A 27446-nucleotide genomic window follows, 5' to 3' on the forward strand; every position below is an offset into this window, starting at 1 on the left:
CGGCATAGATGGGATTCCCTGTAGGGCCCACCTACTTTGACACCCTGTGGATCCGCCTTGGGGAAGGGCTGCTGGGTAGACATTAGTTTCTGGCAGTCGGGTGGGTGGTCTCCTTGAAGGTTTCCAATGGGGTTTGCAGCAGATAGGCCTTTTCCTAGGGAACTGTCTGGAAGCCTGGGTGATCTGAGTGCGGGAAAGCTTGGCTCCTTCAAAACTACCATACACTTGGCCTGGGAGCCGCTGGGATCTAACATCCTAGAGAGCATGACGAGCTTCAGGACGGAACAGACAGAGTCAGCGCCTGACTCGATCCCTTACAGGTGGCTTAACCCCAGGCAAGTTATGCACCTTTCTGGGCTTATTTCCTAATCTGTGATGGGAACATAATTCACACCTCCGAAGGCGGCAGTGACGATGAATTCAGTGAGATATCCCCTCTAAATTGGCCAGCATAGGCCCAAACACGACGGAAGCTGGCTCTCGCTTTGTACCAACGGTCGCAGTGGCTGGCCCTACAAGAGCGAACCCCCAAGAGGACGTCAGGGGTTCCGGGCCGGTGCGCAGTGCCCACAAAACCACAGATGGCAGAGAATCATCATTTGCAGGACCCCGGAATCTTAGTTAAATACGCACAATTTTATTGATTGAAGAGATTAGGACAAAAACATTAAACCAAATACAGGACAAAGCACCAGAGGCCATAGATTCCCAGCATGCATGCCACCAACCTTTCCTCCTACAGGGGACTTAAAAAATAGGGGACGGGGAAGAAAAACAGGTCCTTCTTGACACAGCACCATCTTCAGAATGTGAAAAACAAAAACAAAAACAAAAAAAACAAAAAACAAAAAAAAACAACCCAAACAAACAAAAACCTCTCTCCTTTGTTATCTTCTGTTATCAAAATAGAATCATGGCCGCCTTGTCTCCTGACTATGAACGGTTAAGCCGCCCTCCTGGGAACGTGAAGGCTGAGCCCCTGCTGAACAGGCATAAAGCATCCAAGGTCTGCACATACATGCTACATACTATAATGAAGCACAGATTCAAGTAACATTTACATACTAGAGTCCACGTGTTACCTACCCAAAAACATGACCATTTCACAAAAACGTATACAGGCGGTAAAATCCAAACAACTGAGGTACTGGAAACACAAATATTTATGCCAAAAGTGTTCTGTATCATACAGCAATAGAAAAGCCGTAATAAAAAACAGTTGCCACTCGAAATCAAACAAAGCTATCTAGAAAAGCCAAACAAAAGGTTATTTCAGGGACAGAGATACTCAAACGAGAAAAAAAAAATATATATATATAAATGTTAACTACAGCATGTAACGTCATCCCAAGTCAACCCGTAATTGAAGTACTCGCTTAATACATCACAATGTGACATTTTCCTTAATAAATAGAAGAGTTCTTGAAAACACAAAGGTGCGTATTGGGACAGAGAGCTGTTTGTATTTATAATATCCTAGCTTTCAGCTGATGTTTCTTCCCGCTTGTCTCTACCGAGGGTTTTTGTCCAAACCAGAGGGCCTTCCGAGCCAAAAGGATCGTTCATTCCTAAAGGAAACAAAATAGCTGCCCTGGATTTCATCACGTGTGACAACCTGCTCTGCGTCACTGGTCATCCAATAAAACAGAGACAAGAGGTTTCGTTGAGACCAGAGTGTTGCGAAAAGCTTCGGACCCTCAATATGCCCCTCCCGCTAACCTGGCCCCGGTGCCATCGTCCCAGCAGGGAGGACCATCTATAAGGCAGCCCTCCTTGTTCAAAGGAAAGAAACTCGGGAGTGGATTTCTCTTTTTTCCTCCCCTTCCCTTCCTTTCCTTTCTTTAAACTCTAATAGCGGTAATGCCTCTGGAAGTTTGACTTCTAATAGCTTCCTGCCACAAACCCGTGGACACAAAACAGAATCACTTTGTTAAAGGACAGACTTTTTTTTTTTTTTTTTCTTCCCCCTTCAGGGAGCAGAGCATCAACGTGTCATTTCCTGACCAGGATGGCAAATCGTTTATTTAGAAGAAATGAGTGGAAAAGAGCGATTAAGAGACACAAACTGGACTTTTATTTCCTTTTAGCTTTAGCACCCAGGTTTCATGTCAGTCTGTGTGCACCGAATTGTTTTTTAAATGAACCCCATTAATAATTATCAGGTAGGTGGCTGGCTTGTTTCAAAAAAAGAAAAAAAGAAAAAAGAAAGAAAGAAAGAAAGAAAGAAAGAAAGAAAGAAAGAAAGAAAAAGAAAGAAGGAAAGAATCCTTGGCCAATTGTACCTTCCCTGAATCGTGACAAGAAGTTAAAAGCTAACAGTGCGATGCCAAGATGTGTGGTTGAGGCAGAGAGTTTGGGCTCCGTCAGGATCTGCAACTATTTTGGAACAAATGAAAAGTGGGGTAGGCAGAAACAGCCCCGCTGGCCGGGGTGGGCTCCGGGGGCCGCGTCAGGGAAGGGGGGAGCGCCAGGGGCTCCCACCCCTCCGACCTGACCCCAGACTCCCACCCCACATCTCTCGCCCCCATGCTACATGTTCGGTCAGCTCCTTGAAGAAGGTTCTCCTTCTCTGAACCGAGAAAACGTTGAGTGTCAGTGTCTGTCTTAACACCAAGCCAGGCGACGTGCGTGCCCCGGAAGGACTTTCCTCTGCCCTCTCTCGCTCCCGGTACCTGCTTAAGTCTCTGTGGGGCGTGAGCTCAGTTAAAGAAAGGGTCCAAGTTCTCTTCCATGTTGACATCCGGCACCAGCTGATCAGACGCCTCCTTAGCACCATATCCTGAACTCGAGACGCTAAAATCTGTAGAAAACCAAGGATGGTCCAGAATTTCCTGCGAGGTCAGCCGCTCTGAGGGCTCCCGCCGCAGGATGCTTCGGATGAGGCACTTGGCCTTGGGCGACAGAGTCTCTGGAATGTTGAACTGGCCCCGCCGGATCTTGCTGAAGAGGGAACTGGGCTCAATGTCATGGAAAGGGTACCGCCCCACCAACATGGTGTAGAGCATCACTCCCAGGCTCCACACGTCGGCTGCTTTGCCCGAGTAGCTGCCGCTGGTGTTCAAGATCTCTGGGCTTACGTAAGCCGGGCAGCCGTGCTTGTCTGACAGGGAGTCATCGTCCCCCCGCAGGATGTAGGCATCTTCCAGGCTTTCCAGCTTGACCCGGGTCCTGCAAGAGAGAGGAAAGCGTGAGCTCCTACGGGCACTCTGACGCACACGAATCTCATCACTGTCACATCACACAGCTCCTGCTTGAATGTTTCCAAGACCCTTCATTCATTCATTCATTCATTCAACCAGCCAAACGTGACTTCTAGGTGCCTTCTAGGTGCCAGACACTGTTCCAGGGCAGGAGGCCCCGGGAGTGAACAAGAGTGACAGGGAATTTGCAAGAGGCTTAAGATCTACTGGGGGTGGGAGGGTCCCACACCTCCAGCAAGTGAACAGACTCTAAATGACTTGATTATCTCCCCATCTCAGTGACGAGGGAGTAAGAGATCCAGTGCTATTCTCAAAGACGCCCTTAGGTAGTGATGGGGAGTCACAGGATTTGAACTCAGATCCAGCCAACTGGGAAGCTCCCAGAAGCTCTGCCCACACGTTCCGGCAAGCTTCCGGCTGACGTGATGGAACACGGTATGGAAGGACCTTTTACTCAACGGTATCTTGGCTTTATTAACAGTCCTTTTGTTAGACATGGAAGATTTTACGATCCCATCTTACAGACAAGAACATCCAGGCTCAGAGGGCTTGAGGAGGAATAATTTGTTCACCGCCTTTTCACTGGGAAATAGAGAAGACCTGCCCCACACTTTGCTTCATCAACCTGTCCCTCCTTCCCCGATACCAAGCTGCCTCTCCAGGACACGGACAGGGCTGGGGAATGTATTCGAGCAGGCATCCGTTACCAGCAGCTAAGCCCTCCCAGGGCTGACCTCTCCTTGCCGAGATTTGCTGTGGAAGTTGCCTCCCATCCTGCCAATCACATTCCCAGGGGCCGGTCCCTGACCTACGTAATACTAATGTGACCTGGTTGCCTGTATCTTCTACCTGTGACAACTCACGCACGATGCTGATTTCTCACGAGTGCAGGGGCATGTCTGTCGATCTGCCCTCCCCGTTTACTTATTTATTTATTTTTTGTTTATTAATTTTTGAGAGAGAGACAGCACGAGTGGGGCAGGGACAGAGAGAGAGGGAGACACAGAATCGGAAGCAGGCTCCAAGCTCTGAGCTGTCAGCACAGAGCCCAACGTGGGGCTTGAACTTGTGAACCGCGAGATCATGACCTGAGCCAAAGTCCGTCTCTGTACCAGCTGAGCCGCACAGGTGCCCCTGCCCCTTGCCATTTAAGGACCAATGAGCTGGCTGACAGGTTCCAGGACCCTCCTGGATGCACTCCTGAACAGAGATGGAGAAATCCCACGTTGAACTCAGAGCCCCCGGGGCCTAGCACCCATCTCTGCACAGCAGGGCTTGACGTGACCACTGGGCATAAAATAAGGCTCAGTAAATACTTTTGGAAGTTAAATTCCTAAAAATAATACGTACTTGCAGTGAACAAGGCTGAGGACCGAGACGTGAAAGGACTTGTTCAAGGCTGACGGCTGCCCCCGACCCAGCACCATAAGCCCCTAAGACTGGCATCTCTCCTTGATTCTGGGGCCTTCCGAGAATTCCCGCTTCCCTGCCCTGCCGTTCCTTGAGTGGAAAGCTAGGTACCGCTACCTTCCAGAGCTTAGGATGGAAATCCTCCTCCTGTTCTCCCGTCCAGAACCCTCCATGGCTCAGGTCCAGGAGCTGTCAGACCGCAGACCCGGGCCCATTCCATCACACAGACGAATGCCTGCCACGAAGGTGACACGGGACAGGGCGGAGGGGCCGGAGTGACAGGGTAGGGCCTCACGGACAGTGCCTACGAGGTCCCGCGAGGTCGGTGTCATCGCAACAGCTGCCTCCTTCATCTCAGAAGTGCGCACCGGAGCACGCGCCCCGTCGTCCAGAGGCGCCACGGGGCTCAAATGGCCGGGGAGGAGGAAAAACCGCAACGGGGCCCTCCTCCCAGATCCGAGCTTGTGACTCGGGTCCATGAACTACTGATCCTCCTTCTCCCTTGGGCGACAGGGCTTACCCCTTCAGGGCGGTCACCAAGGCTACTCAGGGAGCCACGGAAGCAAGGCAGGGTTCAGGGTCATCAAGTTAGCTCTCTATAAGCAAAACATGTGATGAAACCCTGGGGTGATTCTAAGATCTCATACTTGGATTACAGAAGTCTCAAAGACTAAGGAGTGACCGCATTCCCCTGCACTCATTTCTGTAGATGAGACATAAACGGCCGTGTCACTGGTGAAGGGACCGGTCTGGGAGCCCAGGGAGGGGGGACGGGGAAGATGGGGGGCAGATTCCAGGCCACACTACATCTCTTACCTGTGGTGTGGCTCTGGGAAGTCAATCTCTTTGTTTCTTTTTTTTATTTTTTTATTTTTTAATGTTTATTTATTTCTGTGACAGAGAGAGACAGAGCATAAGTGGGGAGGAGCAGAGAGAGGGAGACACAGAATCCAAAGCAGACTCCAGGCTCTGAGCTGTCAAGCACAGAGCCCGACGCAGGGCTCGAACTCACAAACTGTGAGATCATGACCTGAGCCGAAGTCGGACGCTCAACTGACTGAGACACCCAGGAGCCCCTCTTTGTTTCTTTTTAAATTTTTTTTTATGTTTATTTTTGACAGAAAGAGAGAGAGAGACAGAGTGTGAGCAGGCAAGGGGCAGAGAGAGAGGGAGACACAGAATCGGAAGCAGGCTCCAGGCTCCGAGCTGGCAGCACAGAGCCTGACGTGGGGCTTGAACCCACGAACTGTGACATCATGACCTGAGCCGAAGTCGGACGCCCAACCGACTGAGCCACTCAGGCGTCCCTCAGTCTCTTTGTTTCTTAAACTTGAAGAGGGGTGCTGGACAAGGTGGTGTCCTTTTTAATTTTAATTTCTTTTTATTTATTTATTTTTGAGAGACACAGAGAGACAAAGTGTGAGTGGGGGAGGGGCAGAGAGACAGGAAGACACAGAATCCGAAGCGGGCTCCAGGCTCCGAGCTGTCAGCACAGAGCCCGACGCGGGGCTCGGACCCACGAACCATGACATCAAGGCCTGAACCAAAGTCGCACGCTTAACCGACTGAGCCACCTGGGCGCCCCTAATTTTCTTATTATGGTACAGTATCCATAAAATGTATCATTTTAACCATTTTTCACTGGACAGTTCAGCAGCATTGAGCGCGTTCGCACATCCGTCTGGACCAGACAGCCTGAAAGTCTCTGCCCGTTTTAACATCCTGGGATTCGCATCTATAGCAACGCGCCCTCGTTCCTTGCTCGCCCATATTCCACTACAACTTGGAGCACACAGGCTCTGTTCCTCTCCTCCCTCCTCAGTGAATGATCTCAAGACACAGGAAGGGCCTAGATGTGTTGATCTGGAATGGGCTACTAGAAAGCAAATCTCCTTCTTCCTGCTGCTCTTTCTAACCTAAGGCGGCAGGTGGGGCAGACCCACACCAGCCTCATGCGATGTTCCGGGAGTTGAGTCACGGAAACCCAGAGTGGGGAGGGGAGGGGGGTCAAATCACGAGCCCAGGGAGGTTCCCTCAACAGCCTCCTTCGCCCGACCCTCACCAGCAGCAGCCCCGCCTGGCTCAGGAGCTGGCCAGACTCCTGGCCTCCAAGGTCACTGTCGTGACAGCAGAATGCCTACAGGAATAACTTGAGCTGCTGCGGCAACGGTAATTAGCTGTGCAGCAAGGGACGGTCCGGTGTCCAGAGGGTCTGGGGGACGTTCTCCCCAAGGCTGCGAGGGGAGCCCCAGGCCTCTTGACCCCCCCGCCCCGTTCCAGCCTCTTCACGGTCCCTCAAACACACCGACCACCCGCCACAGTGCTCCCTGGGGTCTCTGTGCACGCCTTCCCCCAGCCCCTGCCCGGAATGTTCTTCTATCAGATCCAGGGGCGTCTCACTCCTGCTCACCTTCTTCCTTCTTTCAGGTCTCTGCTCAAAGGAGCTTCATTAAAGAGCCCCCGGCTGACCATCCTACATCCTGTAGCACCCGCCCCCAGGACTCGCAGGCCCCACAACGGCGCCGGGAATCGTCGTTCAGTCCTGCATTGGTTCCCGCGGTCCCTGCAAGGGCGATCACCTCGTTGCCACCTCCAGGAGCTCGGGAGCAGGTGGCTGAGGTCGCTTTGTATGTGGAGAACATCGCCTCTCTTTATGGCTGTATCTCCTGCTCCCAGACCGGGGCTTGCCACATAGCAGACCCTCTGAGAGTGAAAGGGACAGTCACACCACGTCAATCAGAGTGAAAGGGACAGTCACACCAGGAACCCCTCAGAGCTCCAGTGTGCTCACCTCTGAAGGAACAAGAGCCCTGCTCTGCCCGCTTGGCCGGGATTAAGAGGATGTCAGGCCGAGCATCCACGGGAACAGGCTTTGTAAATTCCAACACCTCAGTCCCTGGCGGGGTGAGGACAGGTACAGATGTGCCTTCAGACCCATGAACTGCTCCTGACGGAGCCCTTGCAGGGGACAGACGTCACCACCTCAAGCTCCTTATGCTAAACCACATCTGCAGCCCTTTTCCAGGCTTATCCCCTTCCAGGACACAACCCTTGATGGCGACGGTCACCTTCCCCCTGTGACCCACCCGCTCCCCCAGGCAGCAGAGACCCTATTTCCACCCCGACGCCTCTTCTGGAACCCTTCGCCAGATCGGAGGAAAAAAGCCTTCACCCATGGCCAAGGGTTCAATCTTGTTGAGGAACCCACTCACCGGCACTCGCCTCTCTCCCCCTCCACCTCCAGCACTTGGTGGCTGTGCAAATACCCAGTGAACCCGAGAGTGTAACAGAAAGGGCACCCACGTGCTGCTGATGTTCGTCTGACCCCCCCCCCCCTCCCCGGCCACTTCCCCCGCCTCCCTTCAGAAGCCGGGCTTCGGATCCACCTGTCACGTTCGGCTCACTGTGCGATGTGCCAGAGTGTGCCCTTAAACACCCGCCAGGTATCTACATATACTTCCTCTTTAAAGTTTCTAACATCAGCTTCCAAGGCAGCAACTGTCATCCCTTTATGTGGACGCTGAGCCCAATGCTCAGAAGGGGTGAACCAGCAAGGCCAGCGAGGCCAGTCGGGGGCGGGGCGCTCACCTTTCCCCTGGCTCCAGGCAGCCAGCCCCCCCTGCCCTCGGCCTGCCCCACCCACCCGAGCACCCGACCCAGGGAACAACAGCCAGGGCATCCCAGTCCACGAGACCCCCCTCCCCGGGGCAGCACACACGCGCCCAGGGCCAGGGGCACCGACATCCCAGGCAGGCGAGGCGAGAAGAGGAAAAGAAGCCTAAGAAAAAAGATGGGGAGGAAGGGCAGGGTTCGTCAAGCATTCTTCTGACCTTGTCTCCTTCTCGGGACACCCCGAACTTGATCACTCCCGGGTGAGAGTCAAGGCGAGCAGTCTGGAGTGCGTCTTTTAAACCAGAACCTTCCGGGCGCACACGTCGGGACCCTGGGGCTGGGCTGTAGTCCCAGCGCCGGACCTGCCGCCCAACTGCAGGGACCCTCAGGTCTCTGGGGCTTGGCTTCCCCCTCTGGGGAGCAGGGCTGCCCCTCTCCTCTTCAGAGCGTGGGGGGAGGGGTGCCTGGCAGAGCACCTGCACCTGGCCGCTAGGGACGATGCAAATGAACCCTCTATCAACTCTTGCTGTCCCCTGATCATAAATTCCCAGGCAAAGGAATCGATTTCCAGAACAATCAACAAGGGCACGGTGGTCCTAGGAATTCAAATGTTCCACTAACGAATGGGCAGGGCATTACTGGGGTTAGGGACATGACGTGTGACAGCCATCTTCTCCGTTTTTACGGGGATTAAACGAAACAACGCAAGTACCTTCCAAAAAGCCTAGCACAGGAAATCTGCAAAGAAATGGTGGCGACTCTAACCCATCTTATTAGTAAGATAAGCCCCACCCCGCCTTCAACCCCAGAGTCTACGAGACAAGACAGGGGAACAAGCCTCAGGCAGATCCAAGTGGATGTGAATTCTCTGCCCGTGTTCCTTCCTGGGCCCTTTGCACTGGTTTCTCCCTTGGCCTGGAATGTTCTACCCCCAAATATGTGCCCTGCTCATTCTTCTCACTTCCTTAACTCCTAGGGAAATCAGAGTGGGCTACCGGGAGGCGGTGGGAATAGAATGGTACATGAAGAATAGAGGGAGGGAGGGTGGACAACTGCTGTGACCAAAAAAGCTACGAATGACAGTGGCGACCTCCAGGCAGCTTCTTGGAGGAAAGAGCCATTAGCCTGGGGCGGAATCCACTTGGCTAAGAATCTGGATCCCTGCATGCATTTTGCAACTCGTCCCTGGCACAGGCAGGAACCAGCCTGCTTTGCTTTAATTTCTGAATGGAAAAGGCTCGCGCAGGGGCAGCCTGTGCACTTGGCTACCGGCCTTGTGCCATCAGACCCCAGCCAGGTGAGGAAGCCAGACCAGCAGGATACGGCTCTACTCCCGCCTCCAAGGAGCAGTGTCCCTCCCACTCGCAGCCGAGGCCTGCATGGCTCGCTGTGGCCCCAGGCCCAAGACCAGTGTGACCACAGCCAGACCTTTCAGCCTCAGTTTCCCTTCTGTACAATGTAAACATACCTGCTTCAAAATTCTCAATCATAAATTGTCTTTAATCGAAACTACAGGAACTGCACTGTCTCCTCCGTGACAGCTTCATAATAACAATGACAATTATGGTGACAACAACAGTGACCGTGAATAAGACATCTACTAGGTGCTGGGAGTTTTTCAGTCCACATCTCTATTTCTCACAACAAAACTGAAAGGCAAGTATTATGATACACGCAAACCTCTTTAGAAATAAGGAAACTGAGGCACAGGGGATTAAATGTCCTAGCCCGCAGACGGGATAACGGAGGAAACAGAGTTCTGAGTCCACATCTGGAGGCTTTTCGTGCTGGTGCCCGCCCCAAAACACATCCTGTCACCAGCAACACAGATTTCCTGAGTGACAAAGACAGAAAACCTGTGAAAGGAAGGCCCCAGGTTTACTGAGCACTAGATCACAGACAAAAACCCGCACTCATGTGACCTAACTGTGGAAGCTCACGAGGCAGAGAGAGGTGGCTGGACCCTATTTCCCAGACGAAAACACTGAGACACAGAGAGCAGATGTGACTTGCCCAAGGCCACCTAGCAAGCGATGGCAGAGCTGGGACTCAAAACCAGGTTTTCAGCTTCCAAATCAGTGCTCTGCCCAAAAAAGTCAACAGTGGCCTGGCCAAGCAAATCATGCTTTGTCTTTAAACCTTTAAACACCACCTTGGGCTCTCGGCAGGAAGGGATCAGGACAGGGTGGGCCGGGGTGGGGCCGGGCTGGGAGTTCAGCCAGACCAAGTGGGCCTGGCCGGGACGGGAAGTCCGGTGTCCTGAGGTCAGTGGAATTCAGAGAAGTCACTGAAGGCCATTCCATTGGGGGGGGGGGGGGGGGGGGTTGTCCAAGCAGGCGAAGGGTCAAGTGAGACAGGTCAACTGCGGCCAGGTCTGGCTTCACTCTGCCCAGTACTGAAAAGCTGCCCTCGGCTGCCAGCTGGCTTGTGCAAGCAAGGGTCCCACCAGGGGCTACCGCTGGGGGTGCCCAGCCACGGACTGTCCCACACCGTAGGCTGCCATCAAGCCGACGTGACAGCCACAGGCTGCTAAACTCTGCCAGGTAAATCGTCATTCGAGTTCTCTGTTTCCTGAGTGCGCATATTTTCTCCAACAGTTACCCCTGAGAGCCACTGACGTACCAGATCCTGTAGATTCAGTGACCAGACCGACACCAAGGTCAGGCTGCTTCCAGATCAGCAAGAGGGCAGCAGGTAACCAACAGGGAGGCATGTCGGGTCCGGGTGAGGGAAGTCTACAGGGAGGGGCTGCTTGGTTCTCCCAGGTGGTATATCCTCTCACTACCTGACCACAGTCAGGGAGGTGGGGGGGAGGGGGTTCCTGCGCCCGTGTGATGCACCAGAAAAATCACAGCTTACCAAGATGAAGGAAATTGCTAGGGAACAGTACGGTCGTGATGAGAAGCCCGATCCGACTCAAGCACCCAGATGTTTCCACAGCACCGCTGGCCGGCCACAACAGAAAGGCCTGTGCTGTCTGCGTGCTGGTGCACGTCTGAGCCCTGACACACTATGACCGCAGGACAGCGGGGAAGCCATCGCATCCCACCCCCGAGGCCGTCCCACTGCAGGAAGACACCATCCGAGGGCAGCCTGTGTCTCCACAGGAACAGACGGGGAACCCGGAGACAGGCAGCGCCACTCAGAGCTCCTCCTTAGTCCTCCGTTCAGGACTCCTGCTCCTCTGCAGGGAGACGGAATCCCAAAAGATCCCCTGATCCCGAGTCAATCGATCCAGCCTTTCAGAAAAGGCTCCGCAGGCAGTCTCCTGCCAGGACAGGACAGCACTGCTCCGAGGGCCCACCCAACCTGGATTCTCCCAGGGAGAGGGAGCCAGGTGCCCCTCAAGCTCCTGCTCCGGCCCTGCCGCCTAGTCAGGCTGACTCAGGGTCCAGAACATTCCTACCCAGGACGACTGGCAGGGCAGGAGCAGGGCTCAGGCCAGTCCCTCTGACCCCACCGACCCAGGGGGCACTGGGAGCAGCGGTCCAGCGCTGGGCCAGGCAGGGATTTCCACTTGGCAGAGTCCTAACCTGGGCCTCACCCAGATGGCCCAGGCACATACTAGACCAATTCTGGGAGCCAGAAAACCTGAGCCCTGCTCTGGGTCACACCGCCAACACGTTGTAGAACTTTGGAGAAGGACATTCCCTCCTCATTTCATTTGTAAAAATCCAAGGGTTGGGGTTAATTCTACCTCTTACCCACTGCTCCTTGATCCCACCGCTTGGGGCCTGGTTCAGCCTCAGTCAATACCCATCCCGGGTCCATTCTGCCCATACGCTTCCAGAATCACAACCTGACCCCATCCTGTCCTGTCTAGAAAAACCCTTCAGTAGCACTTCCTGGATTTCAGGTCAAGTTTAAGGACGAGGGCATGCACCCAGGCCCTAGACCTGTGCTTCCCTCTTTAGTCTTATCTCTGACCCCCATATAGCACCCTCCACCAGTACATCATCCCCCCCTGCACAGGCTCACTCATGTCTCTTGGCCTTTACTCATCCTTCCCAACACCCTCCCCTTCTCTCTACTTCACTCAGACTAACCCAAGAAGGAACCTATCTCCTCACTGACGCTACTACACCGCTACTACACCCTGGAACACCGCTACTACACCGCTACTACACCGCTGGAACATTCTCCTTCCTGCTCCCACAGAGCTCTCTAATGCCCACCCGCAACCCGTAACATGGTACGAAAAGTAACTATTACACTCTGTCTTCCAACTCCCCTTAGCGATTCTTGTACCCCTAACACCTAGCGCTGTATGTGGTACAAAATAGATGCTTAATCAATATTTGCAAAGTAGCACGACTCCCACGTATGAGATGCCCCCAGCTCCAACATGCTGTCTGGAGTTCAGAGTATCCGGGCATGATTCTGCTTAAGAACTGTACTCTCTACAGTCCCAAGAAATTTCAAATAGGCTGGACTCTATTTCATGCTTTAGAGAAACTCCCAAGAGTACTGGATAAAGGACATTTAAAATGTGTTTCCATCCACTGCCTCCTGCCATCAATATCTCTAGGGGATTTTTCTTACAATATTTATGCCTCCTGGGCGTAGGGGGCTATTCACACACCCACTTAGACAACTGTCAGACATTCACCAAGTATTTACAAAGCCAGTCCTGGGCTAGATAGGGAAGACAGAAAGATAAACGGACCCCATTTCACAGTTCTGTACAGAAAACACAACCACTCCGTGAAACAGAACGGGACATCACAGGACTGTCCAGGAGGTTAATGAACTAGTGGCCCATGACTGCTCAGAGAAGGTCAAGCACTGAGCTTCACTTAGACTCCGGCCGGTCAGGCCCTGCTGGTGTTTACTTGTTGCCTATTTGCATGAGAAAATTCTTTCTGGGGATCGGACACAAGGGGCGGAATTTTAGCTGGTGTCCATTTCCAACAGCCAGTGTGGTCTTTCCAGAGCCTAAGCTCGGGAGTCCCGTATCCTGGGTACCAATCCCCAGGCCTGCCGCTGATTAGCTGTGGGACCCTGAGCCTCAGTTCCCTCATCCATAAAATGGTGATAATAGCACTAACTTACTGTTTCTTTTCTTTTTTTTTTAATTTGAGAGACAGTGAGAGCCTGCGAGCTAGCAGGGGAGAGGGGCAGAGGGGGAGGAGGAGGAGGAGGAGGAGGGAGAATCTCAAGCAGGCTCCGTGCTCAGTGCAGAGCCCAATGAGGGGCTCGATCCCACGACCCTGGAATCATGACCTGAGTCAAAATCAAGAGTCAGAGGCCCAACCGACTGAGCCACCCAGGCGCCCCTCCTCACTGGTTTTAAGCTGGTCAGTACACATACAGTAGTTAATTCAGATTAAATCAGTTCACTTAACTGCCCTTGTATTTAGAAGAGGGCCTGGCACATGGTGTATCTAGGTATTATTTCACTAAACTGTAAGTCCCACGAGGGAAAGCCTTCGGTCTCGTTTGCCACGGCAGTTTCCACAGCACCTAGAACAGTGCCTGGCCCGTGACAGGTTGCTGAGTAAACAAAGGGACCTCCGGGTGGTTGGGTGGTGAGGCCCAAAGCCAGCAGCTGATGACCAAGACCAGTCATGACCGCTATCCTCTTAAGGCTCTGCAGTGAGCCCGGCACCGTGCTGGGCACTGGAAGTTCACGATCTCCAACCCACGTCAGAGGAGGTAGGCCAAGGTCAAACGGCTCAGTGAGGCAGTGAAAACTCCTACGGCTGTGCCCTTGGCCTCACCTTCCCAGGGTCTCAGTCCAGCCCGTCAACTAACTGAGGAAGCCCAAGCAGTAAGCAGCTCAGCCAGAAATCCTACTGAAGGATGCCGACTTTTAGCCCACTTCTAAGCGAGGAACCCTGAGGATGCTCTCCCCTCTCACTGTGATTAGAGAAGCTTTTCATAAACGCGACACCCGGCCACAGACACTGACCGCACTGTCTCAAATGTCATTCTGCACAAATCATTGAATCCAAAGGGCAACGATGGGTTAATTTCTCATTTGAGGCGGAAGGCTGAAAGGAGCTTTCTTTGCAAAGATGTCTCCGTGGGAGACCGATAAGACGGAGCCTTTCAGGGGCTCCCAATCTGGGGAATGATCTAGAGGCCAACGATCTGTACTCACCCCCACTTCTCTCTTCTCTCATTCCGTCATGAGAATCCAATCTGAGACGCACGCGCTCAATAAAGGAGATCTGCGTTCACGCAGTGCCCACCGTGTTCCGGCAGCAGGGAAACCGAGGCAGCCTCAGTCCCCAAGAAGCCCCCAGCCCAGGAGGAGATGGGGACGGTCTAGGGATGCACGTGTACAATGTGAGCAGAGGGGAGACTGCAGGGGTGCTGTGGTCGGGGGGATCGCTTACCCATCCAGGGAGAAGTGGGGGAGTGGGCCTTCCCCAAGGGTTGGCATGCCTCAAGTACATAAGAGTGGTCCACATAAATAAGTGAATTCCAGGAGCTCTGTCTCCTGGGAAGCAAAAAGGTAAGATATTTTCCTGAAATACGGTGAACTTACCACTTAATGTAAATCGTTACTAACGAAAGAAAGCAGGACAGATCTCTATACTTTGCTAGATACTGAAAGAGAGAGAGACTGGCAGGTCAGGGCAACACAAGGCCTGGGCCCCACAGGACACACGGGTCGGGTGCCCGGGTAGATGGTTACACGAGGGCCCCTAGGGCTGCTGCGGGGTTTCTAAAAAGGGTCCGGCCTCCCTCCCGCAGAAACAGGCACTGATTAGCTTCCACGAAGCAGAGGAAATCAAACCTGTGACGTCAAGAGATAAAAATCTTCTAACCAAAGAAGAAACATGTACAGAGGCATGCTTCTCCATTCACATGGGGTATTTCTGTGCGGTGAAATGTCAACACTGAACTGCGACCGGGGGGAGCAGGGCGCTGGGGGAGGGGGGTGGCAAGGAGCCTTGTCCCAAGGGAGAAGAGAAATCAAGCGGGCCAAAACGGGCACCACGGTGGGAGCCCCAGGCTGCAGCAGCTTAAAGGGCTCCCCACATCTGAGTCGGCGAGCTGGCCCTGTGTCACCCAGTGTCATCCTGTCACCCAGTGCACAGGATGTGAGGACGGCAGGAGCTACCGCTTGCCGATGGCTGATCAGGTTCCAAGCACCGGGCTCACCCGCATTAATTCGTTTAATTTCACAAAGAAAGTTTCCTTGTTACTTCCACTCTGCAGATGAGGCAGTCTGGACAGAAGAGCTTATGTAACTTCTCAAGATTAAGTTCAGTAAGGAGGGCAGGAGCAGGGCCTAGAATCCAGTGCCTCGGCCACCCCGTGGGAGTAAGGGGTCTTCTCCCAGCCTCAGGCCTTCCCCTGGAGGCTCAAATTCAAACACAAGGCCTCCCAGAACGGGCTGCCCGGGCAGAGCGGCACGGTCACTGCCCTCTATCTAATTCAGGGCTCCCACCCACAGGGGGCCCCTCTGACCCCATCAGCCCATCTCCGATTTTACTGCCGAAACTGCGGATGCAAAGGGTGTGTCCAGAGTGAGCCCAATCAGCGTAAGGGTTTAACTTCCTCAAAACAAAAACAAAACTGCAGGTCCGTCCTGCAGAAACGTCCCAGGGACGGAGGAGACAGCAGCACAAGGCTGGGAACACAGGGGCCGCGTGGGGCCGAGGGAGCGCATGCGCCTCGAACGCTCCTTCCCCTGCGGACATCTCGTCTACCTCCTGGCCTTGCTGAGCCATCCACCCCGCCCTTTGCGCTTCTGCCCTGCTGGTCACCGGTCCCACCCCCTCCCCGCAGCACTGATGCAATGCCTGTCATTAACCGAGAGGGCAATGTGGCTTAAATCTGAACCCTTAGACCCCCAAGGGTTCACTCCTTGTGAAATGGCGGCCCAAGGGGCGGAGCCCATTCTCCATGCACTTCCGGCGCCTTGGGAAGGGCTCTTCCATAGTGGCACCATGTTATCCATGACTTTAAGAGCTGCTGGCCATCGCGAGCCCCTGCCCCACCTTGTGCGCCTCTGGATCAGGACGCTCAGCTCTCACAACCACCAACAGGGATGCAGACCTTACTTCTGTTCTGAGGAATCCGCAGCTCAGAAGCATTAAAGGACTCCTCCCAGACCGGGTAGCTAATGAGAGGTAGAGACAATCTGCATCTAGAACCCAAACCAAAATAAAACGGAAGCCAAAGAATCTGAGGTGCTGCGGCTTCAACACAGCGAGACAAGGCACACTGCCATCAGGCCCTAACAGAACATGGGGTGGCATCTTCAGAGCTGTTTCTGGGAACCTGGACTGATGACCCTCACAGCGCCACCAAGAATATTCTCACGGGTTGGTCATGGATTCAGTTACAGTCCAGGATCGGAAATTCATGCATAGGAAGTCAGCTCACAGGCCGGTCTCCTTGGGAACCCCGGGGCGGGGGGGGCGGCGAGGGCTTTCACCTTCAACCCCTTGCAAGAGAATCAACCAGTAAGAAGCACATCCTTGAGACATCAGAGGCCATGCGCAAAGGAGGGGTCTGGTGATGGGAAGCTTAGTAACACAGGACTTCCAAAAGCCTCCTCTGTGTTTTTCCCCCATAGGACCAATGCATAAAGGGTCCGAACACAGACACAGACTCCATCGTTCAACGTTTCAAAAGCCTTTCCAATTCAACCCATTGTTTTCTTACAGGTGCCATGATGTCAGGAGAGGCAGAGGCTCTAGTGTTATCGAAATACCTATTGAGGAGGTCCTGCTGATTAGCATGGATGGCGAGAGCTGCCAGCAGCAAGGTCCCAGTGAGGTCCCAGACCGCTGCCCCCCTCAAAACACGGGCGGGCTGCTCCATGTGGGCCACTGTGCAGACCAACAAAGAGAAACTCTGCTGCGAAACCCAATGGCTGTTGGACACACGGAGGGAGAAACACGTTGAGTGACAAAACCAGAGACTCACGCTCTGAGAACGAGACAAAACCAGAGACTCACGCTCTGAGAACGAGACGTTAAAAACCAAAACAACAAGGAGAAAGGCTACAAGGCATTATTCCTCTTTCACAAAAAGTTTGACAGCTGGCTGGAAACAAAGTTCCTATCGGCTACCGATGAGAACATTTAGAGTGTCCTTGAGAATGAGAGGGACCTTCTCAGAGCTGCCCAGACAGAGACACCGGTCATGCTAAGAAGGACAAGTCCACCGAGCCTTCAGCAAGGTGAGGGATAGGGAAAGAGCTCTGGAGTCAAATGGTAGGATTTCCAGGCCAGCTCCATGGGCATGCCGGCAGTGACCTTGAGAAAGGTCACTTAGCTCCTGTGCAACCCAGTCACCTCGCCAATCAGATGAGGAGTCATCCTCCCCCCTGACAGTCCCGCAGGGATGCGAGGCTGCACGGGGCTCAGGTGCTCTCAGACACGCCAGGGACAGATGATGACCAGCTTCCTCCCCGTCACTTACGTTTCCTTTCTCAGAAGGAAATTGCTCTCTAAAGTTAAAAAGGATTTAGCTTTGCCATGCGTGCTCCGGTAAAGTATTCTGGTTTCACATTCACATGGGATGCTTCTTTCTAGATCTTTCTAGAAAGGGTCATGCTCTTTTGCAAATGTCCAACACAAACTCCAAAATCAACACCAGAAATGCACAGTCCTTGTGTCAGAAGCTTCTGACCTCTTGGCATTTCTATTTTTTTTTAAGTTTGTTTATTTATTTTGAGAGAGAGGGTGTGTGCATGAGGGGAAGTGAGGGAGACAGAGAATCCCAAGCAGGCTCCACACTGTCAGTCAGCATGGAGGCCGATGTGGGGCTCCAACTCAGGAACCATGAGATCATGACCTGAGCCAAAAATCAAGAGTTGGATGTTTAACCAACTGAGCCACCCAGGCACCCCGACATCTTGGTATTTCTTCTCTAGGCACTGGGACATCAAGGATTTTCGCTTTGCCACCATAAAGGACAAGCCAGGTCTGACTCGGCCCCTTATTTGCTTCCAGTGAGCCGTGGGCACTGGGGCCAGCACCCTCACCCACGGGGCTCTGATTCCAGGCAGCAACAAACATGACAGGACTGAAGGATGGCCCCCTGGAGGCCCCAGAGTTTACACGTGCCCCCTTGTTCTGACCTGGGGGTGTCCACCCTACCGTGACCCACTTCCTAAGTATGTATTTACCATACATGTGCTATCGCTGGACGCACCACCCCCTACACTCGCTGCTGTGTGAAATTCCTCTCTAAAGAGACACGATCAAAGGTGATACTTAAAAACCTGGATCCCTGTGAAAGAGGGCATCGTTGCCCTTACTGCCCAGGGCAGGCAGATGAATTTCTTGAGAGCTGATTTAACAGAGCACATGTCCTTACTTCTACTCTTTCCTGTCTGTCACGGAGCGATTTCCCACATTCTGAGTCTTCCCCTGTGAAATGAACACAAGGATACCCACCCCCAACCTGCAGAGAGAATTAAGCTCAACAATAACCTGTTAACCTCTCATTTTAGAAGTTAGAGTTACCCCGTGTCCAAGAAAGGTAGCACGCAGAAGGATAAAGTATCTCTGTCGGGATTCTGCTGGGAGTCACAGCCGAACTTACTTCCCAATGAGAATATTCAAAGAAGCACACACATCTATTGTAACGCAGAAAAACCTCAGAACCAATAAAACAGAGCCAGGACAATAAAAGGATGAGAAACTTGAGCCCAGAAGGCGGGGACCAATCTAAATGGTCAGAGAGTATTAAAGATGAAACCAGGGTACAAACCCGAGTCTCCAGGCTCCGAGGGCAGACACATCTGAGCTGAAGAAGAGAAATGGTTAAGGGTGGCCCCAGATTCTAGATCTCTGAATGGCTCCCTCTTCTTCAGTTTATTAATAAGGGTCAAATCCGTACACTAAAAAAGACCAGGATATTGGCTGCCACAAATGCCTAAGATATCTGTTTATGGGTGAAAATGTGGAACAATAACCAATCTCTGTGGCCACGGGCCCTCTGAACCTTGAATACTCAGCTGGATTGCAAATGCTCATGAAATTGTCCCATTTGGGTTAAGTAACCACAGGCCCTTTACCTTTGCTAATCCCACAATGCTTCCCAGACATTTCCCAATTAGCTCAACCCATAAAGTTGAAAAAAACAAAACAAAACAAAACAAAAAACGAAGTGCACACCACCCGACGTCGAGAAGCAGTAGCCTACAATATCACAGGCCAAACTGACTGGAAGGTAGGAAGGTTTGACAGGAAGATCTGCACCAGACGCACAGATCTGCCCAGCGAGTGAATGAATGGCACGTATCGGTTTTGCACTCAGATGGCTCTTAACAGCTCTGTGACAACGGACCTTCACTTCACCAACCACTTTCCTAGTAGGAGGTGAGGATGCCCAACGCAGTCGTGGTAACTCCACGACCCACGTGTGTAGAAACTCTAGAACAATTTTTGGAAGAGTCGGCAATGAATATGAATCCGTGGCCTCCACCCCTCTGAGAACGCACATTCTTCAAAAGAGAAAAATAAGTAGCTTGGAAGAGTTTTAACAATGGAAGTCAGCTGGAAGACAAAGCAGGCCCCAGTGGGTTTGCTAAGCAGAACGCAACGAGTTAATGGAAGAAGCATGAATGGAACCCAGATGCCCAGCAGCCTGTCCAGCTGTCGCCTCCAATAACCCAGACCTTCACCCGGCTGTGCATCTGCACTGGAAGGTTCCTCACCGGCAACACGGGTCCTTCCCACATTGGCCGTAACATGTTCATCATCTTTCAAGTCTGGTCCGACATCGCATCTCCTATAAAATATCTTTCTTGCCTTCCAAGTCCTAGTTAAAACTCACATCCCAGCCCCCAGTTCCCATCCGACCCGGGAGATCATCTTCTTTTAGGGCTTGGAACATTCCTTTATAGGTGAGTCAACTAGCTCATGCACACGGATCTTCAGAGTACTGAGAATTGTGATTTATACACGCACACTTTACTGACACCCACATGCACCCTGAGGTATTCCTGAATGAGGGAACGGACGAATGGGCTCTAAATGACTGATGCCAGGCCCCGAGCGTTCTGAAGGCACGATTGTCGCCATCGTGCCTCATGCACCTTGAAAACGCCACACAGGCGTGCAGCCACCCGTCAGAGCGGACGACACCGCAACAAAAATAACGACCGGGTCACAGAGTGTCCTGGCACCTGCCCTCTGAGCATCCTGTAACGCCTTTAGAGGAGCAGCGACTTGTTTTCCGAGGGCGCTTAGAACGCTGCAATATTCGTCCACACCCCACCCCCCACCCCTGTCCTCCCACCCTCTCTTCTCACCTGGACAGCAGGCAGCAAAAAAAAAAAAAAAAAAAAAAATAGTCCATTCCAACCTCTCACGCAAGCCACTCCTGGACGGCCTGTTAGAGTGTCGGGTCTGGACAGGAAGGGTACTCACCTCTCCTCGTCCTTAAAGATGAATTTCCGCAGCTTTAGGTCCCGCAGCACCAGCCCCCCGTCGTGGCAGTGGGCCACGGCCGAGGCGATTTGGTAGAAAAGTCTGGCCGCCTCCTCCTCCCTCAGCTTCTTGCAGGTGCGGACAAAGGAATGCATGTCCCCATAGCTTCGCTCAAAGAACACATAGGCTTTGGTCTCCCCCAGGAGAATTTCGGTGATTTGGTTGATGTTGCTGTGGGCAGTCAGGCAAAAGCACGGGGCCAGGGATTCCTGGTAGCAGCTGATATCAAACACCTAGGGCAGGGGTCACAACAAGACGGAGAGTCAGCGATCCCTCTTGTACGACCAAGAAAATCACAGGGTGCGGACCCCTCCCACCGTACAGGCTTCTGAGGGGACGAGAAAGCACACCGAACGCGGACCCAGACCACCCCGGCCCTGCCGGCCGCTCCCAAAGCTGGGTCGCCTTGCATGAGCTGCTGGATCTCTCTGGGCTTCCGAACGGTCACGTGCAAAATGGGCAAATGGCGCTTGACCCACAGCGTGGGGAGGATGATAGGAGAAAAGAAAGGTCAAAGCGGTTTGCGCGAGGTCACACAGCACACAAACGGGAAGTCCCGATCACGTCCGCTGAGACAGGAACAAAAGCAAAATCGGAACGTGGCCCACCCCGAGCTGCACAGACGACACCTCGTTCGCCTTCCAAACGCGAAACGGAGCAGAAATGTACATCTCTGTACCACTACAGCGACTGTGGGCAACGTATTTTATGCTCTGCAACTGCGTTGCACAGCACTGTAAGGCAGGAGCAATTAACAGTGAAAAACGTAGACTCTGCCTTAGGGTTATCTAATTCAGTACCTTCGTTTTACGGATGTGCAAATCGAGGCTCAGGGAGCAAGTCAAATCAAGCCCCAGTGGCAGAATTAGGAATAGGACACAGGCTGTAATAGGAAAGCAGACACGCTTCTCTATTTCCTGCACGGCTATCTAGCTCAATGAATCAGTTATGCAATGATTTTCTGTGAATCAAAATTAGCCTGTGAAATGCCACCTCACTGTGGGGTTGTTTAAAAAGAAAATCCATCCCCGATACCTTTCTGAAAGCAACCTAAGAGGAATTAACACTACCGAGAATTTTTGAGGTCATAAGAAAAAGCTTTCATTCATTTTAAGACCTCCACTAAATCAGGACTACAAATCCCTGGGTTTGGAATGTGGTTTTCCTATCTGCCTGGGAATGTGGGCACATGACTCTGTTCTGTGCCTGCAGGAGTGAGGGGCAGGCATGAGGGGCTTTGCTGGAAGGCACTGGAGGCCAGGAATGCTCCAACAACACTCAGTGCTACGGGCACGCCACCATTTAGCTTCTTAAATCTTTTTCATTAGTTAGAACATCCTCTCCTTGATCCCCATTTTGCAGCGTGGCCTAGAAATCACCACACCGAGGCTCTAATCCTGGCTTGGCCCCCAATAATCTGGATAAGATGGCTAAAACACTCAGGGTCACTGGGCCTCCCTCCCCTTCAGAGACGGAAGATGTTGACTCAGAACACCGTTGACCTTTTTTGGGTCCCACAGGAGAAGCTGGTAAGAGCTCTGTCCCCTCTTCGCTGACAATGCCCAGTCTCCGATGCACGCACAATAGGAGATTCATTTTAAGGGGACTCACAGACCTTCCCAAACCCATCCAGGCACACAGGCTCTTAGGATCAAAAACCGAAAGAAATCGGTGAGTCCAACAAGGACAGCGAGAACCTCAGAGGGCTGGTGCGAACCCGGGGCGAGGAAGCAAAGTAACAGTAACCTTGTGAATGAACCATAATGAGGCATCTCAGGAAGACGGCACGGCTGCTACCACTATAACCTAAAATTTAAGAATGAATACTTCATTATCTCCAGAGACCACAAATCACACCCTGATATGGTCAAATGGTGACCTACGAGCAGTGACCTCAGAGGTCCATTCAATCAGGAATCCGAAATGCCCTGAGTCAACTTTAACACCCAGGCTGTGGGCAGCAGAAACCAAGTAAAGCCTCAAAAATTTCACAGAGAGTAAGAGACATGTTGCAGTGGCTAACATAAACACTCTGTGTTATGTAACGGGCAGGCTGTGTTCTGAAGCATCAGGCTGCGGGCTCCGGTCGCCAGTGCTCAGGAGTGAAGATTATTTACAATCTCCTTCTTCCTTCAAGTTGCATTTTTTGAAAAATAAAAGGGGATTTTTTTTTTGCTCAACACCCTCAATCTGTTATCCTGCTCCACTGATGAGAAACTGAATGGACACAGAAATTTCTTTAAAAAAAAAAAGAAAGAAAGAAAGAAAGAAACATTCACGGCAGCTTCAAGAAATAGCTAGTACCCTTTGTAGAAGAGATCAAATTCCAAGATGGTGGACAGAGCATGAAAAACAAAACAAATACTCAGGTTCTCCCAAATGGGTAGGAACCAAACTTTTATTAGCAGCTATAACAGGCCTTTATGGGGTTGGACTGGTATTTAAACCATAACCTTCAAATGCAAAATCAAGCCATAAGCCTGGTTGCCGGCTTCTTTTAAATGTTTAATTTGGAACCTTAGTTACATAATGTGACAGCTGAGATAAGGCAGTAAGATTAGGCCATCATTAATAGCATTTACCAAAAAAAAAAAAAAAAAAAAAAAAAGTGCCCATTATGCCAAGGCACTAATTACGTCAATCTGCACTGTACTACCATCATTTCCATGCAAATGATAAGGTAAAGACCCCCTGAAGCTCCCTTCTTCCATTTGCCTAGCTTAAAGTAGGTTCCTGGAGACAATAAACAGGCTTGCTTATGTTGGTTAAATGACCCCAAATAGCATCCTGTAGAATTCTCTCAAGGGTCCTCTATAGTAATGGCATCTTTACATTTGATCAGTTTTTGCAAAGACATTTTTCCTTGGGTCAACATAGAGCTAGGAGACATGAACTCTATATTCTGAGACACCAAAAGGAACTTGATGCACTGTGTAGATTTCACAGTGCCCCACAGTAAGCTGAGTTCACACCGTATTTCTGAGGGTGGCTCATGGAAGCAGCCTTATAAAAACCACTTGGAGCTTCCTAGGATATGGACAAGGATGGCTGCATAAAAAGTCGTCACCCATGTCACCTCTGGTAGAAAGGCAGGAAAACGGAGGCTGCCGTGTCTTAAAGGGATGACCTCTGTCCAGCGGAACAATGATACTGCACTTAAATACGCTCGCAGCCACACAGTAATTGGTGAGGGGCTGATTCAATCTTTGCAATAACTAAACCAGCAGATTAAGTACAGTTTCAGGCCAAAGAGCAAGTCCACGAATGACACCGTAAGGTCAGCCCCAAGTGAAATATGCCTTGAAGAATCTGGAGGGAGAAAGAAACAGCAGGGGCGAATCACCTCTGCCTTTAAACAAAGAAATAACAGCAAGATGCTCCTGCAGAATTTGGAGGCAGAATCCCTTTCCGTGCAAGCGTCTCCAGCCTTTGAAAAATATTGAAATGTTGTACTGAAGTTGAGCAAAAGGAGTGAACACACTCACTGCGGGGCGATTGTGCATATTTCATAGGACAGTGGCAGCTCGGTGGAATTCATTCATTTCAAAGGATGACGCCCCTATTGTGCAACGTTGTAGGTCTTCTGAGAATTCAATCCAGCTCTGAATAGCCTACTGAATTTTGGTTAACCGGGCACAGTTGCTCTGAGTCTCAATAACTTGGGAGAAGATGCAAAATACCAGATGCTCAGTACAAGGAGAGAGCTATATTTAAAGAGTCCCTGACTTTCCCGAGATCTGAACTGAGCAACTGCAAAACTGACTGAAGCCCCCCACAAAACCCTCATTTACACTGCAAGAGTCCAGTCCCCTATGAAATAAAGCAGTCTGTGGTTGATGGTAAAAGTGTGATGCATTTTTTTGTAGCACAGCTGTGCAGAGTGCCCATTTCAAAGACAGCAAAGGTCTTCATTGCTCACCACCCCCCTAGCCTCCCCCCCCCAGACCCCCAGGAAAACCAAGAGTGAGCAAATGTAAAATTAAGTGACAATGAATTCTTGATCTATGTCCAATGCCTGGGTAGCGGTAGGCTCTACTCTATTCTCTCTCCCAATCTCTCTCTCTCGCTCTCTCTCTCTTTTTGCAACTATCCCCCCTCTCATCCCCCCTCCTCTGGAGTGCACACACACAAAGACACACACACCAGTCACTGTTGGGGGTCAGAGACAAAAAGGAAACTGAAGTGCCCGGCTCTGAATTAGCACTGCGAATGTCTGGGGCTCCAAACGCCAGCCTGTAAACCATACAGGCAGAGGTGTGGGCTGGGGGTGGGGGGCGCGAGGGGGGGTGTTCAGGCACGGAAGTCCCGAGATGAGAAAAAAGGAGAGGAGAGAAGGACCCAAAGGGCTCACTATTTCCTACACCCTAAGGTGCGCTGGCGGCTTTGATTTCCACCCCCAACCCTCCTTTCAAGGCTGCAGGCAGTAGAGAGCTCTTTGTAAACTCCTTCCCCGCGCTGGGCCCCTGGCTCCGCCAGAGGGGACACCTTTGTGTGTGTCTTTTAAAGGGCACCTTCCGAACAAAGGTTCAACACCTGCACGCTTCTAAGAACAATGGCTGCGAAGGGAACCCAGTCATCAGTGCCTAAAAATTAGCGGGGGATTCCCTACTCCACGGTGGAAGGGGAGGGGGCTAGACACAGGGAGAAATCCCTTGGGCGGCGGGACCCGGCCTTGAGCCCCGGCGCTCCACGAGCCTTCGGGAGCACGCGTGTCCGCCGTGGCCCCCGCGCCGTCCCCGCCGCCCTCCCCGCCCCAGACTCTCCCCAAAACGCCCCCGCCGCAGCCCGCCCCATTGTCTGCAACGCTCTAAAAACTTCGCAACTAGCCGAACGTGAACAAATAAATAAACCCATTTAACGAGGCCACGGGTAATTATCCCGCGAGTCTCCCTCCCCCAAGGCTCCGGAGCTCGGCGACCTCCCGCCCCCTCCAAACAGCCGGGGAATCTTTTTAAAAGACAAAAAGCAAAAACAAACCCCGGGCTCTTTACCTTGCACACCAGCTCCTCCCCGCTGTGCAGATGCACGGCACGAAAAACGTGGTCTCCCTCCAGAGGTTCCAACAATAAGTATTTCCCGATGCAAGAAACGCAATGCGACAAGTTCGGAGTCTCGGGCGGGCTCGGGGAGCCGAGGTTCGGGCTGAAACTCTGGCTGGGCTCGGCGGACCTTATAGACGACAACTCTTCGAAATCCTGGGTTTTGTTCCGCGATCTCCCATATCTTGCTATTGTGATGGGGGTAGACCTGTGTATGTTCATGAGTGTGGGGATCGCACTCGGCAAACAAAAAACCCGCTGGAGAGATGAGTCGCTGGCGAGTGCGGCTGCAGGCGCCTCGGTGCCACGGATTTTAAAAGGGAACGAGAGGGGAGGGGACGGGAGAGGGGCGACGTGGAGAAAGAGTTAGAAGCCCCCAAATGGGCGCCGCCGGGCACCTTGTCTGCTCCGAGCCCGGCTCCCGGGGGTGCTCAGTCGGCAGCAACTCGGGTCCCTTTGTTACCCCAAAGCAGCCAGCGATCTGCAGAATCCCCGCACTTTTAGTTTCTCTCTCTCTCCCGCTCGCTTTCCAACGCGGATCTAGCTAGGCGAGTAACCGGATTGCTAAGGTGGGGAGCTGCAGCGCCCGGTCTCCCGAAGCGATCCCCACGCAGGCTTCCGAAACGCAGACGGGGCGGAGGAGCCCGGCCGTAGTTCGTGCAATCTTCCAGGGGCGCACGGCGGCGGCTCAGTCTCAACGCGTTAGAAAACCAAACAAAAAGAAAAAGGAAATAAGCACGGGTCTACCGGCTCGCGCCGCACGGCAGACAGAATCCGCGCTGCACCCCCTTTTTTGGTGGAAAGGGTGGGGGGCGTGGAAGAGGGGGCGCCGGAGAGGGTAGTTACCTACGTTTTAACTGTAGATGGCGTCTGAGGCTTTTCCAAGATCGCAAGAGCTCTCCAAAATTTAAACAAACAGACAAAAAAAGAACAGAAAAAAAAGAAGAGCGAGGGAGCATTTAACTTGGAGCGGTCAGCGCTACCAACAAAAGATTGCAAAAGCCGGGCACGGAGTTGCGGCGCGGGCCGGGCGCAGGTACCGCGACAAAGCCCGGGTTGGCCCGCCGGGCGGAGGTCAGCACAGGCTCATGCTGTCGCTGCTCGCTCGTGCTCCAGATCGTCCTCCGAAAAAAGAAAAAAAAAAAAAAAAAAAAAAAAAAGGGGAGAAGTGCGGGCAGGGACGAGGGTGGCTCGGCGGTCTCCGATTCCCCCGGCACGAGCTTCCGGGGGATCCTCCGGGCGCTGGAAGGGGATGCGCCCCCAGCCCAGCCAACCTGCGGCGTTCCTTTCCCGCTGGATACCTGGATCTTGCCTTGGAATAATTTACGACAACTCCGTCTCCCCCTACCCGAAAAGCCCAAATTGCCCGGTGGGGTCTGTTTTGGAGAAAATTGATGGCTTTTCTTCTTCGTCTTTTATTATTATTTTTTCTTTCTTTCTTTCTCCCCCCGAGGTAAGCGGAATGTGTATTTAAAATTGAAGGGGATGGCCGATCGTGCCCGAGGCCAATCCCCGAGCTCAGCACGCCCGCAACTCCCGGCGAGGCGGTATTAATAGTTACTTACGTGGCCGGGGATCTCGGAGCGAGCGGGGCCCTGTGTGCGCGGGTGTGCGCGCGCGCGCCTCGCTCGCGCTCCGTCTCCCCATTCAATGTCACCGACACATTTCCACGGAGCCTCCGCCCCCCCGCCCCTCCCCGCGGCACCCGCGACTGGCTCAGCCCAGGGCCGGCCCCGCCCCGCCCCCGCCCGGGCCCCCCTCATTGAGCCGGGCGCCCA

At 52.6% G+C, this 27446-nt stretch overlaps 1 protein-coding gene across 2 annotated transcripts; it reads right to left on the minus strand.

The window, feature by feature from the left end:
- Positions 1-617: 617 nt before the first annotated feature.
- TRIB2 (tribbles pseudokinase 2) lies at positions 618-27446 on the minus strand. Of its 2 annotated transcripts, none has more exons than XM_045054928.1 (3): positions 27234-27446; positions 20570-20862; positions 618-3168 (listed from the first exon to the last, which is right to left on the minus strand). In XM_045054928.1, the coding sequence occupies exons 1-3, from the start codon at positions 27429-27431 to the stop codon at positions 2700-2702; spliced, it is 960 nt and encodes a 319-aa protein (XP_044910863.1). In that variant the 5' UTR covers positions 27432-27446; the 3' UTR covers positions 618-2699. The 2 variants fall into 2 exon arrangements, with proteins under 2 accessions (XP_044910863.1, XP_003984543.1); XM_003984494.6 differs by lacking the exon at positions 27234-27446 and adding an exon at positions 25621-27225.

Source organism: Felis catus, chromosome A3 (assembly GCF_018350175.1).
Source record: "Felis catus isolate Fca126 chromosome A3, F.catus_Fca126_mat1.0, whole genome shotgun sequence".
In the NCBI taxonomy this organism is placed as follows: Eukaryota; Metazoa; Chordata; class Mammalia; order Carnivora; family Felidae; genus Felis; species Felis catus.

Coding starts and splice junctions, on each gene's coding strand:
- TRIB2 (XM_003984494.6), bottom strand. CDS start 25,890: ATGAACATACACAGGTCTACCCCCATCACAATAGCAAGATATGGGAGA. Junction 20,863..25,620: donor GGGAGGAGCTGGTGTGCAAG/GTAAAGAGCCCG, acceptor CCCCTGCCCTAG/GTGTTTGATATCAGCTGCTA. Junction 3,169..20,569: donor ATCTTTAAGGACGAGGAGAG/GTGAGTACCCTT, acceptor TCTCTCTTGCAG/GACCCGGGTCAAGCTGGAAA.